General features: G+C 37.1%; 1 protein-coding gene across 1 annotated transcript in view; it reads right to left on the bottom strand.

Moving 5' to 3' along the window:
- Positions 1–16,325, bottom strand: part of KCNN2 (potassium calcium-activated channel subfamily N member 2) — a 234,330-nt gene that overhangs the window by 11,616 nt on the left and 206,389 nt on the right. The window contains exon 6 of the mRNA XM_007955976.2: positions 7,667–7,777. Within this exon, the coding sequence (XP_007954167.2) occupies positions 7,667–7,777 (111 nt within the window). The remainder of the gene's footprint in view (positions 1–7,666; positions 7,778–16,325) is intronic.

Here is a 16,325-nt window from a genome sequence, read left to right as displayed (position 1 = left end):
GACAGCCTCCTGGTCAAGGTACAGATTCCTCATGAGTACAATCAAGTGCTCAGGGATTCCCATTAGAGAGATGGATAAAGGTATTTCACAAAGTGAGCCACAGGCTGATGCAGTGCTGGGTGAGAGAAGACCACCTTTAAAAAAGGTTGTACTGTTTAGAAGACAGAATAATGAACTGGGGTTAAGAACTGGTACTGGGTTCTAAATTCTTGACTTCATCACTTGTCATGGCTGAGGAGACTGACTAGCTAATCTCATAGGACTTCAGTTATCTCTAACATGAAGTAGTTGTAGTAAGGGAAGATTATTACTAAAAACCTTTTTAGCATTTTGAGGGAAGCCCTGGTGGCGCAGTGCCTAAGGCATTTGACTGTTAACCAGAAGGCTGGTGGTTCAAACCCACCAGCCACTCCTTGGAAGGAAGATGGGGCAACCTACTTTCACAGTGATACCACCTCGGAAACACAAGGAGGGGTCGCTATGAGTCGGATCTGACTCGATGGCAATGAGTTTGTTTTTTTTCAGCATTTTGTTTTATAATAAGGATGTCTCAGAATTACACTAAAACTATGGGTCTATGATTTTTGCACTATAGCAAAGAAAACATCAGCTTTGGTGGCTGATGGTGAATCCTCTTAAATGCTGCTGAAGTTGTCTTTTTGAGTGAAATTGTATTGCTAGGAAGCATTTTAAGAAAATCATTGGTTTCTTTCAAGTAAAATTGCTTTTAGGAGTGACTTTGGTTCATAATGTATCTCCTCTGAATATCTTTGTACATGCAAGCATCCTGAAACTAACAGGAAAATGACTGAAACTTTGGAGGTCAAGCACCAGCAGTTTATATAAGTAATCACAATACACACTGAAGATACAGGTCTTATAGTTAATTCCTGGCTTCCTCTTCAGGCTTATGGAAACACTGTCTTTTTTCTCAGACAGCTGTACAAATCACCTTTCAGAAACCTTTCCCATTTGATCCTCTAGGTGGCGTAGTGGATCAGGCACTTGATTGCTAACCAGAAGGTCAGCAGTTCAAACCCACCAGCTGCTCCAAGGAAGGAAGACTGGGTGATCTACTTCTTTAAAGATTTATAGCCTCAGAAACCCAATCGGGGGTGGTACGAGTTGGAAACGACTTGATGGCAGTAAGTTTTTTTTTTGGTTCTATTCAAAGGTCAGTGAATGGATGCAGTGTAAGTGGCTGAGGTGGAAGGACCTTGTTTTTTAAGAGAGTGGAGTGGGAAGTGACTGGCTAGCACTGCCTGGGGCTGAGATAGGCCCTACCCTACTAGACAGAAAAGGGTCCCTGGTTTAGTGGTCGTCTCAGCTATCTGGGCAGCTTTGATGCTTGGAAGATTGGTGAGGGATCTGGATGGATTGATTCCTCTCTGTGTTGCAAGTCCAAAGTATAGAGGCAGAGCCTAGAGCCTAGACTGGTGAAGAAGGTAGGAGCTAGGCAAAACCTGATGAGATAGGGATACCAGGAGAGTAGTGGTATAGAACATAGTAACTGATTTGGGTTTGGATTCACCATCTACAGATGCTAAATACTGCATTATTATTATTTTTCTAAAGAGATTCACTGCTTATCTTGACACATTTTACATGATGCCTTCTCTTTGGGACGCTGAAGGGGAATAGGGAATCTCAATTTCAGAATTCAGTGGGGTGGGCAATCCCCTGAGGCCTTATGTTCCAGGATTTTTATTTACTGAACACTCATGTTAGCTGACAGGCTGAATTCCTCATCTAAAAATGAAATCCCTGCAGCTGCTTTTAAAAACTTTGAAATATATGCATTTATTTTGAAACATCCTCTTTCCAATTCCCTAACAGGTTTTCAAATATAAGAGTAAAGCTTTTAAAGCACATTTAACTGCTACTTTTCAAAATAGCAGCCACCAAACACCACATTCTAGAATAAAAAGCCCACCCTCTGTCTGTTACTCAGATGTGTCTTTAACACAAAGTTTTTTCCTTCTGTTTTAGGATTAAAAGGGGACAAAGGGCAGGTCCAAAGTACCTCAGTGCTGTACAGGTTTGAACTATGGGTAACTGTTACATGAAAATGATCACTTAGATCACAGGGATGTCTTTGTTTTTTCAGTTAAGAACCCTATTATACAATCATCTAATAATATATCACTCAAGCTCCCCTTAGTCCCCTTTCCAGGGCTTTTACAAACATATCACTAATCTTTGTGTCTCTTTAGCTCAGTGCTTTGGGCATAGCTGGTACTAAATTCATAAATGTGTTGTTAAATTGGGCACCATACTATATATCATAAAAACTTCTTATCATGAACCACAGATACATATCAATCAATCAAAGGGCCATTCAGTTTAGAGAAGATACCTGGATTCTAAACGGATTAGTTCATTTCTGTATCTGAATTCAACAAATGCATTGATTCTCTACCATAGGCTAGATTTTATAATAGGTAGTATCAAGTGGATTTACAGATACACTTTGGAAACTGAGTATCTGCAATACTTCTAAAAATCATTTTGAAATATAATTTATTTCCTTTTCCTCAAAAAAATAAGGCACGTAGAGTGGAGGGAAGAGTCCTTGTTAACAGGATCCCACAGCCCTTTCACATATACACACATGGGAAAGAAGAAAGCATTTGCTCCGCCCCATGAATGCTTAACTATAATTAAAATCTTTTAAGATAAAAGTCTTAAAAGCCTATTAATAAAGAGGCATTTTCCTAATAATTTGAGAAAATGAAGGTCCTAAAGGAAGTAATTCTATTAAAAGTAATAGTACTACTTTTGTGGTTTAAAGGGCCAGACATTCTATATTGCTTGAGCCATAGGAATTATAGTACAATGTATTGTTGACTATAATAGCTCCTAAAACTGGCCTTTAACTGAAAATTTGCTTTGCTTGAACTTCTGTGATATAGGTAATAAAGGTTGCTTTCTTTATATTCTTTCTTTACTACTTCAATTTTCCTTTTTCAACTTGTATTCATTTCCTTTTCTTCCTACTGCCTCTCTCTTCAGACACTTTTTAGTGGTTTAGTGGAATACTTCCACTCTTCCAAAATTCAAGGGAAAGGAACATAATCTCTGACTAAAGGACCAGGAAAATTTTTTGCCTTCAGCTCTCATAACTAATGCATCATCTCTGTGATGCCTGTGCACCAGGGTGAGTGCTGTGGAACAGGGCAATGCCAAGTGGTGCCTTCATGTTGTGTTTTCACCCACTGGGTTGTAGAATTAAGGACAATGAGAAAGCTACTGAAAGGAAGTACTCTAAATGTCTGTTCCCTTTTTAAAATACACACAGGAAACACAATTATGTAACTGTATAATAATGTTCTTATTATGGATCTTATTGAGAATTCTTAACAGCATTGGAAACACCCACAATGGACATTAATATGTATAATTACCCTTCATGGTACATCCAGTAACTTTAAAAATTATGTCTGGATTCTCAGAATTTTTAAAATTGTTTATTTTCAAGTTTCTTCCCCAAAGGACCATATGCTGAGGGACAAACTCCAAGATTTACTAGACCTGAATGAAAAGTAATAATATATTTCTGAAAGACATAGGATGACAAACACATTACCTCTATAAAATGATTAAGTGCAAACTTATGGAACAGCTGGTCCTATATTACTAAACCAGGTGACAAGTTATTGGTATTATATGCTTTCATTTTTACATTACTAGATTATTTTGGGTACATGTATCCTTAACTGCAGACTGTCATGTAAACACAGGTATATGGAAAAAATATTTCTTTATAAAATTAGTGCTCTGAAAATTTTTATATGGTAGATAATTTTTAAAGGAAATTGTTCACACAACTGACACACACTAGGAGGTTTGGAAAGTTACATTTGTTCCCAGAAGAATAACCTAACTTTTAATATTCACGTTGCTTAAGCTCAAATTATTTCTTGAATATAGTGTTTCAGACAATAGCTTTGTTTTTCTATAATAATACACAGCACCTTTGGATTTGTTTAGTAATCTCTCATTTTAGTAATGTAATCTAACTTTTGTTGGTTAGCATTCAAGGTCCTTGTTTGTTTACTCTTGGTTATTTTGCAGAAATCCTTCTGAATGATCATTCAGTATTTTAGAATTTTTACTGAAAATGTTAAAATTATAAATAGATCCTTTTAGAAATTCCATAAATAACCAAATGGAACACACTCATTAAGTTGATGAGTTCATATAAAATAATGAACAGGGACAGTATTTTAACATAAACCAGAAATGTGTTTGATTATAATGTCATCTTATGGGAGGCTCTGGTAGCATAGTGCCTAAGGCACTTGACTGCTAACTGGTGGTTCAAACCCACTAGCCACTCCTTGGAAGGAAGGTTGGGCAATCTACTTCCATAGCAATACTGCCTCGGAAACCCAAGGAGGGGGTCACGGTGAGTAGAGTATGACTGGACGGCACATAACAACAACGTCATCTTAGCATCTGTACCTTTACCTGGTGACATTTTTGTATATAAAAAAATTGACTGTGAACAAGTCTACTAGATACTTTCTTAGACCTGCAAAAGCCTCGAGTCCCAAGAAAAACTTCAGAGCAGCTCTACTTCTAAGACATGGTAAAGACATGGTAATGAGATAGAATGCTCAAAACATGACAAACATCATGAAGAAACTAGAACAGTACTTCTTACTGAAAAAATTTGCTACAAGCAATTTGACTCATCACTTGGAATTATTTATAGGAAGTTTACCTAAATTAAACAAGAACTTGAAAGTTGGAAATAAATAAAATGTTGTCAGTTTGAGGGAATGAGTCCTGGCTGGAATTTAGGGGGCTCATGAATCAGATGAACAAAAGCACAAGTGCATTCTTCTGTAGGGTCAGTACTTTACCCTTAGAAGCTAACTTGGAACCCATATATATCTATGTATAGTATATAATTTGTTAAATAATATATTATCACAAGGAAGAGGAAAATTATAATAAATTTACCAGACTCATAATCTATTTACAGCAATTTTCCCAGTCTAATTTTTCATGAAAGAAAGATGGGGTAGTCTCTTTGGTGAAGATGACAGCCTTGGAACCTTTATGGAGCAGTTCTACACTGTCCTAATACAGGGTTGCTATGAGTGGGAATTAGCTAGGCATTAACAGCCTTTTAACTTCTAAAATGTCAAAATCATTGGCAAATGAACTATAACTGTGGTTTTCAACTTGGGGTGATTTTGCCCACTCAGGGGATACTTGGCAATGCCTGGAAATATTTTTGGTTGTTCCAAGTTGGGGGAAGTTCTGGCATCTGGTGGGTAGAAGTGAGGGATACTGCTAGACACCCTACAAGGCACAGGACAGCCCCACAACAGAGAATGACCCAGTCTAAAAGATCAATAGTGCTGAGCTGGAGAAACCCTGAAAGAACGGAACTAAACTACAAAAACCACCTGGATTTTTTGCCTAATGGAACCGGATGATTCATAAAAATCTTAATCTCATAGATGGTATACAGCAATGTGATACAGCAGATTTTGTAACTAAAGCCCTAGTCTTTTCTAACCCTGAAACTGTTTTAACAATTAGGATATAGACTATCAATATTCCAAACTAAATTTAAAGAGATTATATACTTCCTTCTTAGAATACAACTGAAAACCTACTTATGAAACATGAGGGAATCTGCCCCAACATGCTGATTTGGCTTCCATTGTAAGTTTTTACTGTTGAGAAGATTTACATGAAAACATATGGGCTATATGGTATTTTAAGGTATTTTGTCTAATGTTTTAAGTGTGGCATTAACTTTATTCCTGAGAAAATGTATAATCTTACTGATAAAATTTGATTACACAAGGGACTTTATGGAAATGTTCTTGTGATATGGTAAAATTGGTGACACAAACTCTGCAATACAAAACTCTGAAGGATCTAAGAAGAGCAAAACTTCTGGATTTGATGGGGACTAATAATTTGGTATGTATTTACTTTCATATCCTACTATATCTTTGAAAGTCAAAAGAAACCCCTCCACTTTCCCATTTAGAGATGTTCATGAGTTTTGAGAACAAATTAGGTGGTTCGAAGGAAATGTGGAGAGTAGGAGATATTCTAAAATGATAAATCCTGACCCAATTGTGGCAGCTTCTATTATAATCTGGGATAAATGTGGACTAACTGACAATGAACAGAAAAATAGTGTATGATAGTTAAGATTTAGAAAGCATCCATTGGAATTAATTGTTTTCATCTTACAAATATAATCTATGAAAATATTTATATTAAAATGACTGATTTATTAGAAAGTATTTGCCACGTTACACAAGATCACTTGTATACATATAACTAAAAACAAAAGTCAAAATACTGAATATTAGAACTTTGCTTGAAATCTCTATTGATTGCTTGAAATCTCTATTGATTATTTGATAAAATCACCAAATGACATGTTTCATTATTTCAGTGACAACCTGATGGGATTCCACTTTGATGAGTGTTTGCTGAGTGTTTATAGCAGGGATAATTTTTAGTTATTTCTGATCTTGGTATTTTGGTACCTCTAGTAACTATCAAGAGAGGCTAAAAATTTCATCTAGTAAAAATCTTTTTCCTCATAAACAGGTTTCTACCTTGATTTAATGGTTTTGAGCAAGTGACTAACCTCTTGATTTCCACATTTGGAAAATGGGCATAACAGCAGCACGTCCCTCAACAGCAGCATGTCCCTCATGAAGTTGTAAGGATAAAGTGAGTTTAACATATGATGTGCTTGGAATGATGCCTGATACTGAGTGAAAGCTCCATAAACATTATGATTAATGTCCCCCCCCCCCGGTCTAACTTGGGCTACCAAAAGTTGTTGTTGTTTGCCATCAAGTCGGCCCCGACTCATAGCGACTCCTCCTTGGGTTTCCAAGGCAGTATCACTACGGAAGTAGGAATGCCCAACCTTCCTTCTGAGGAGTGGCTGGTGGATTTGAACCACAAGCCTTCTGGTTAGCAGTCAAGTGCCTTAGCCACTATGCTACCAAAAGTTAGTGTTCTAAAAGTTAGTGGTTCTTTCCTTTCCTTTTTTTAAAAGAACAATTTATTGTGGCTTGAGTGGAAGTTTACAGAGCAAATTTGTTTCATCACATCAGTTGCAAAAAAATATGGAACACATCACACTTTTGCATGTTTTCTTCTTACGCTGGTCTCCTCTATATTCCACAATTTTAGTATATGTGCTGTCAAAGCAAGCCCAAGTCAGTGATTGTTTCTTACTCATTTTTGCAACCCTAGTTTCTAGAACAGTGACTGGCTCATAAAAGCTCAGCAAAATATTCGTTGAATTACTTTCTCATAACATTCCTATATTATATTGACAATGCGTTCCTTCCTATTCCATGAGTATTAGCCTCTTCTTGCATACTGCAAACTTCAGTGTTAAGTAGCCTATTCATTTAGATTTATGTGGCTTATTTTCATCCTTGCGCAAATAGCAGAGTTGTCCAATTATTTCCTGAACTGACCTAAACTTCCAAAACTCAACTGCCATCAGTTCTAACTTATAGTGACCCCCCATGAGTTTCCAAGGTTGTAAATCTTTACAGAAGCAAACTGCTCCATGTCATTTGCACTTCAGATGTCAAATAAACCAGTATTGTCCAACATTAAAAAATGTATTTCTTTTGAAGATCATAGGGTGGAAACTTACTCTTTTAGTCAGCTGAGTATCCATCATGAAATTGTGCACGTGTTTTTCTGCTTTGGTAAGTTCTAGCTTCCTTGCTACTACAGCTACCACCAGGGCTGTGCAACCAGCACCCTGAAAACAAGGAGAGAAGAGAAACCCTAGGAGTTATTTCTGTCTAGTAAATTTGAAAGTATGTTTTGTGCTTAAATGTATAAGTTTTTCAAGATAAAAATTCTATATTCAATAAATATTGCAAAAACACATGGTCCAAAAATACAAACTGTGTGACATTAGACAGGCAGTAAAAAAAAAAAAAAAAAAAAAAAAAATCAGTTTACATATTGCAAGTACTAAAGTATTATACCTGTCACAAGAAGTAAATAGTCAAAAGGTAACTTGCTGAATGGTCAGATACATTTAAAAAATAGATCCAAATCCAATTATATACTACAAGTATAATGGAAACAAGTAATAAATGAGTAAATTATCATAACTGTGTGGCAAAGAGGTAAATATTTTTCTGGGAAGAATAACATTCCAATTCCATCATCATCTCTCAAGATGAGACCAGTGGGCCCGAGGCCAGTCAGCTTGAACAAATACCACAGTTGAGCAATTAAGGTACCAGGAGTGAAAGGGATGAATTCTAAGTACTTGAGTGCTCCAAATACATAATGGAAGGAATCATGGGAAGACCATAGTGACCGGAACCTGGAGATCAGATGGGAGAAGCCATCCTTCTATTTCAGAGATATACCAGCACTCAGAGATGCTGGGGTCACCTTTATTTTGAAGAAAGCAACAGTGGTCCTCTGGGAATTAGGCCACAGTGCTGTTCACCTGGAATGAGAGGTGAGACACTATGTGGTAACCAAAGGTGATAGTCCTTTCTTACCATGATCAAGGTGTGCCCATATCCAAGTCATGAGGTATAGGAGTTCTATATTAAAAGACCAGTGATTACATTATGGAGTTAGGAGGCAGGTCCATGCTGGGACAGATATCTCACCAGTCCTGGGCTCAGCCCACCTACTGATGGGAGGGAAAGCTCCACTGAGGAGCTTCTCAGGGGCCTGTAAAGGGAAGTCCAGACTTCCACACAGAATCTCAACCCCAAGAGGACAACAAAGCAGCAAAGAGATTGCCAAGCAAGTCTCAATGGACAGATAACTAAGAGTGAAGGGCGGCACAGGTATGAGTTCTCTGAGGAGGGGTACATCAGTCAGATGTTATGATGATACTTTGGATCTTTCAACAGACTTGTTTCATTTTCTTTTAACAATCTTTGCATAGCATAGGCATTCAAAGAGTCTCAAATTCCCGTGAGGTAACCTGGTTTCCATCATTACTAATACATCAGCAAGACTTCATTTTTATGTAAAAATCACTAGTTGTAATAGCAACTTTACACCTTAAAAATACAGTGACAACATCATGGATATCTAATATTGAGGAATGGCATATAAATTACAATATATACACTGGCTAACATATTATGACTGCATTTTATAAAAGGATATATAATGTTTAAAAACCAAGTAGAAAAATACTCCCAATTTTATATTTTTTTAAAAAAAAGTCACCATGGAAAAAAGAGAAATTATCCCAACTGTAAATAGAGGTTACTCCTCAGTGGTTGGACTATTGGTGACTTATGTTGTTCTCTGTATGTCCAAATTTTCTGCAATAAGTGCATATTACTTATATAAACACAAAATGGTACACTTGAAAGTGACAATTTGGGGCTTAAGAAAATATTTGCCCTAAACTTTTTACATCTTTAACTTAAGATCATTTTCCTAGGTTGAATTTTTTTTTTTTTTATTTTTAATGAATCGTTGTTTACTCATGGCTTATTATATAATTAAAATACAGAACTATTTTCATTTTATTTGAGTAAAAATAACAACTCATTCTTTGTCCATGATTAAATGACTCTTTGGACTCAATGAGTTGCTGCAACAAATCTGACAGAAGGGATGAGTGTGAGGAGGAAAGGAGAATATAAACTGTCTTGTCACTGCCTGATAATTGTGATCATCGATAGAGATGTGACGTCAATGATGACCCAATATTCCTTAAATATGATATATTCAGGGGACTTGAATATTTCCTTCCATCTAGCTCTATAAGAAACTGGTATCCTCAGAAATGAAGCAACAATAATCATAAAATAGACAAAGAGGCTAGACTGTTTATCTGGTTTAACCCTATGATTTTAGAGGTAACTAAAAACATGTTTTAATGATCTCTAAAACAATGAAGTGATTACTCAATTTGGAGCCTTAATTAACGATGATATTTTTTCCTATCCTTTACCTCATTTCCTAATAATCCATTGCAGTCAAGTTGACTCAGATTCATAGGGACCCTACAGGACAGAGTAGAACTGCTCAATAGGCCTTCCAAGGCTGTAGTCTTTATGGAAGCAGACTGCCACCAGGGCTTCTCATCTCCGAATACCAAGCTACTTGTCATACTGGTTATCTATAATTAGGATCACATATTGGTGGTCATGTACATATTCTTGACATAATATGAATCACTGGATTTCAAATGAAATGAGAAATTCAAAGTTACCTTATTTTATCTGACAAACCCTTAAAGTAAGAATGTTTAGAAATTAAGCAATATGATTACCAAAATAAATCAACACTGTTCCTATTTGTACTTTACAACCGGGCAACTTTTGTATCAGTAATTCTCAGCCTTGACTATAACTTAGAATCACTTGGAGAGTTTGTAAAAATCCCAATGCTGAGACTATGTGCCCAACCAATTAGAATCTCTAGGGATGAAACCCAGGCTCAAATGTTTAAAGACCTCTTAGAACAATTTTGTAGATATCTGTATTCTCTGCATATGAAAAGAATGCAGAAAACTCAATACAAATAGCTCTTTTTATAAAAACAAGAAAATTAATTTTTTTTTTTTTTTTAAATCACAGTCATTTGGCTTTTATTTCCTGAATGCCTTCATAAGTAAAACAAGGTAAGGAATGTCTTATTTGTCTGATATTGACCCTGGTAGTTTCTGTGGTGTGCAGACAGTAAAGGCAAGGTGTTGTAAACCTGGATACCAATGAAAGAATGGCCGGAAGCATTCATACCCATTTTCTTTTCTTTCAGACATCTACCACAATATTCTGAGAAGGAAGGCCTGGCAATCGAAACTCTGTGGAGCACAGGTATACTCTGACACACATGGAGTTGCCATGAGTCAAGGGCTGATCAATGGCAGCTAGCACCACCACCACAAAATCGAAATAGTTATAGCAGGGCTAACCATAAGTAGAAGCAATCAGTGGCCATGTACCACCACAGCCACATGGCGTCCACCCTCATTACAGACTAGTAGCTTCTTGACAAATACAGGGTCACCTGTTGCACGTATGTTCCCAGGTACTCCTCCATCAGGAAGTTTTGTGAGATTCAGGGCAGCAATTGTTCTTTAGCAAGTAAAGAATGTAAAAATCTGAGGGGCTCCTACCGCTAGAAGAGAGCTGTGAGAGGGCAGCTGGCACAGAAGTTGAATACTGTTCTCCTTTGGCAGGTGGCCACTGCTGATATCCTTCTGGAAAGTAATCAAACCTAACAGGAGTGGAAAATCACTGGTATCAAGAGCCTTTGGAAGTTGATTTTTATGTGTGTTTATACTTTGCTCTACTCTTTCTGGCTGTGGGCTCATTTCTTGCAAAGTGTTCTCTATATCACCCAAAGTCTCATGCATTAAAATGAATATCTTTGTTGCAAATTGCAGAAGTACATTTGACAATTTAGTATTTATTGAAACTGCCTAAATCATTCACCCCATTATCCAACTATATATTGTAATTTAAAATTCAAGAGCCACTGAGAAACACCTCTCTCTCTCTCTCTTTTTTTTCTTCCAGATACAAATGCTTTCCACTCTTTATCTTTAAGTCATATTTAAATTAAGGAAACCATAAGCTCACACCTCTCTAACATTCTTAATCTTAAGAGGATTTGATATACAGTGAAACCTGTGAGAGCCAGAAGTCAATGGGACTTTCTTGTTTTTTCTAAGTCTTACAAGCTTTCTGCTTTTTGTGAGGTTTTGCTGTATATGGAATTGGGTTATAAAAGAGTACTTTTAAATTTTTAGAGTCATACAAAATGAAGCTGGCCTACTTCTGAAAGCTTTCTAGGTTCAAGGTAAATTTCCTGCCAACACAGTAAGGCTTATAATAATTTAAATAATGGCATAATGTTATTGTCCACTCAGTGTCTACACCCAGGAACATTCTGTTTCATAAAGTAAGAATGAAAGAAGTATTCTCTTACAACATTCTCTCCAAAGCTTGTCACCATTACAATCAATGTATAAACAGTTGGTACTAACATATGTTACTCTGTGAAATTAAGATCCCTGTATGCCTTTAACAAGATGAATCATATTCCTTTCACCAAAGTCAGAAAACATTTCCTGGTGACTTTTCTCCCATTTCATTTATGTTTTTAGGGAAAAACTAAAGCAAATTACTAACATACCTCATCAAAATGCTCAGACACCTAAAATTAAATGAAGATGACTTAGGGTGTTTATGAAGCCAACATATTAACTGCAAGGACTTAAGTTTTTCTGTGGAGAGGGGAAGAAAGAGAAAAAGACCTTGCCTTAGTAAAGTTACATAATGACAAGCACTGTTCATGCTCACTAACCTATGTTCAGACCAAACTGAACAGACAAATGACAGAACATAAGCTACTGCTGAATCCCAACACCTGGAGACTCCTAAATGCTGCCAGATTTAACTGCAGTGCTTTTCTCCACGATATTCTTCTTCATCATAGCACAGAAGCTATAAGCCATGTTGATCCCTACAATGTAAAAGAAGTTCAGGTAGCTCATTTTTGCCCAGATCACATATTGTTTGTATATTCAAAGATGTACCATACTTTTAATCTAAATCAGCTGGTTGTGCTAATCCTGAAAATAGTTTCAGGAATCATATTGCAAAACCACTTTGGGATTAAGCTTTAATAACTTAAGGATAAAAGCCTATAACAAAGTGAAATTCCTTCAATTGCACACTGAAAAAAATGGTTCAGGTATTTCCTTATTGAAAAAGGCATCTGTCCATACAAAAGACCAACACAAAGAAAACTACAAAAACACTAATACAAGAAATGAAAACAGACCTACACAAATGGAACAATATACCATGCTCATGGATACGAAGTCTTAACATTATAAAAATGACTATACTACCAAAAGCAATCTACAGATATAATGCAATCTTGATCCACATTCCATCATCATTCTTTAAAGAGATGGAGAAGCTAATTACCAACTTAATATGGAAAGAAAAAGACTTTGGATAAGCAAAACACTGTCAAAGAAGAAGAACAAAGTAGGTGGCCTCACACTTCCCCATCTTAAAACATACTATACAGATATAGTAGTCAAAACAACTTGCTATTGGTACAATGACAGACACATATACCAAAAGAACAGAATTGAGAACCCAGAAGTAAATCCATCCACCTATTGGCATAGGGCCTAAGGTATCTGACTGCTAACCAGAAGGCTGGTGGTTCAAACCCACCAGTCACTCCTCGGAAGAAAGGTTGGGCAATCTACTTCCATAGTGATACTGCCTCAGAAACCCAAGGAGGGATCACTATGAGTTAGATCTGACTTGAAGCACTGAGTGAGTTATGGATAGCTAATCTTTGGCAAAGGGCTGAACCCCATTAAATGGGGAAGATATAGTCTTTAATAAATGGTGCTGGTCAACATAAAAATAAATAAAATAAATAAATAAATTCAGTGATTTTGTTCTACAACCTGAGTACTGACTGGGGTCTTAAGAGCTTTCGAGCAGCCATCTAAGATGAGCTCTAAGAAGAGTTGGTCTTCTCTCATCTGTAGCAAAGAAGAATGAAGAAAATCAAAGCCATCTGGAAACAATTAGTCCAAAGATAAGATGGACCATGAGGACCTCAGCCTCCACAGCCCTGAGACCAGAAGAACTAGGTAGTGGCTGGCTACCAATGCCAACCACTTGGAAAGGGGTATATATATATATATATATATATATATATATATATATATATATTTTTTTTTTTTTAAACTGGAGATCCTAGATAGAGTGGGAAGAAATATGTGGAACAAAATTCAAAAACACAAAATGACCAAAATTACCGGTCAGAAAGAGACTGGTGGAACACCCGAGACTATGGCCCTGGTTTACCCTTTGGGCCTAGAAATGGACTCACATGGACTGGCTCTCAGCCCAACAGCAGAAAGTCCTACATGCAGAACACCTACTCCCGGGTGATGCACCCACCTACTCTCAGGAGATCCACCCCTTGAATCAATCAGCCATGAGACACCAGAGGGGTAGCATTCACATAGAGGGAAAGCTAGACAGACAGGAATGAATAGATGAGCACAGGGAGGAGGGGAGGAGAGTTTTTCATGGTTGGGGATGGTAATTGGGGCCGTGTAATCAGATGTGCATGAACTGTTGCATGTAAACAAGTTTGCTTTGTAAATCTGCACACAAAGCACACACACACACACACACACACATGGTGGTGGCAAACTGGATATCCACTTGCAGAGAAATGAAACAGGATCCATATCTCATACCTTATATAAAAACTAAGTCTAGATGGATTAAAGACCAAAATGAAAATCCAACACCATAATCACAGAAAAAACAGAGGCAAACTTAGGGGTCCTAATACATGGCATACATGGACTAATTGTTTAATTGGACTTTGGACTAATTGTTTCCAGATAACTATCAAATATAACTAAAAACCCACAAACCACAGAAGACTAACTAGACAACTGGGACCTCCTAAATATTATCCATTTATCACATCAAAAGACTGTCAAAAGAGTGAAAAGGAGAACCTGCAGATTGGGAAAAAAAAATTGGCAACAATATGTTGGACAAGGGACTAATCCCTAAAATTTATAGAAAATTTCAACACCTCAACATCAAAAAGACAAACAATCCAATTTACAAATAGGCACAGGATGTGAACAAACACTTCACCAAAGATGACATTCAGGCAATTAACAGACACATGAAGAAATACAATCATTAGCCATTACTCACTGTCATCGAGTCAGATCTGACTCATAGTGACCCATCCTTGGGTTTCCGAGGCAGTATCTCTATGGAAGTAGATTGCCCAGTCTTCCTTTTGAGGAGTGGCTGGTGGGTTTGAACTGCCAGCCTCCTGGTTAGCAGTCAAATGCCTTCAGCACTATGCAACCAGAGCTTCCCATTAGCCATTGTTGTTGTTGTTGTGTACCGTCGAGTCACACCTGACTCATAGTGACCCCTCCTTGGGTTTCCGAGGCAGTATCACTACGGAAGTAGGATTGCCCAACCTTCCTTCTGAGGAGTGGCTGGTGGGTTTGAACCGCCAGCCTTCTGGTTAGCAGTCAAGTGCCTTAGCCATTATGCTACCAGAGCTCCATTAGCCATTAGAGAGATGCAAATCAAAATAACAATGAGATATCATCTTACGCCAGCATTAATAGCAAACTTGAAAAAAAGAGAAAATAAAACCAGAAAACAATAAATGCTGGTGAGGGTGCAGAGAGACTGGAATACTCATGAATGCCAGAACTAGATGGTGCCCAGCTACCACTGCTGACTGCTCTGAGAGGGATCGCAGTAAGATGTCCCAAGCAGTGTGGGGAAAAATGCAGAACAAAAAAATCATAAAGACCAGGCTTAGTGGTCTGACGAAGACTGGTGAACTCCCAAGACTATAGCCCTTAGACACTCTTCAAGCTAGGAACTGAACTGAACACCTATGCCTCGACCAGAACCCCAATGATAGACTACAAGGCAAACAGTAATATCAGGAAGGTATGTACTCAGTACAACAATTAAGCATAAGAGATCAAGAGGACTGCATTTGCCCAAGGATAGAGCTAGGAAGGTGGGAGGGGATGGGAAGGAAGAACAAAGTGAAGGGGTAGCTGTAGGGAGAAGGTGGGAAGAATGCTATTATAGTGTGATGACTGTAGTAAATGTCACAAAACGGAATATGTATGGACTGTTGAATGCAACACCAATTTGCTCTGTAAACTTTCACCCAAATCACAAAAATGAAAAGACACCTGCCAAATATTCAACATAATAAATATTTACATAAAAAAATTAGAGTACTCATCACCACAGAGAAAGACCGTGATAAATACATTAATGTTCATAATATTCCAGTAGTTAATTACTACCCCCAGAGGTCTGACAATAGCTCTAAAAGTTCACACATCAGATTTATAACCAATTTATTAGGCAATGGGGAGTTAAAATATTATTAAAATAGACTTACTTTGAAAAAAAAAATATTTTTTTACTTCAACTGCCCCAAAGTTAATAAAACAAGCTTTAAAACAAGATTTTAAAATATCAGCTTGCCCTCCAAAAGGAAGGTAAAATGAGTATTTAAAAACTTTGGCCATTTTTTTATCACTGGGATTGACTGGGTATCTCAGAACAATAAATATATTTTTGCAGCACTTAGCTGACATTAATAATCATTCATAAAAATCTACAGAACAATCAATTCTGGCAAACAGAATTATATAAAGCACCCAGTGTCCATATCATATATCCCATGGGAATTTTGCAAGGTCTCCTCAGGTAATGAAAATAAACACTCAAGGAGGTTTTAAATAAACA

The sequence above is a fragment of the Orycteropus afer genome, unplaced genomic scaffold (assembly GCF_000298275.1).
Source record: "Orycteropus afer afer isolate SDZICR_OR568_19922 unplaced genomic scaffold, OryAfe1.0 scaffold00562, whole genome shotgun sequence".
Classification (NCBI taxonomy): Eukaryota; Metazoa; Chordata; class Mammalia; order Tubulidentata; family Orycteropodidae; genus Orycteropus; species Orycteropus afer.
Note: the sequence above shows the minus strand (reverse complement) of the source record. Positions and strands in the feature narration are given on the sequence as shown.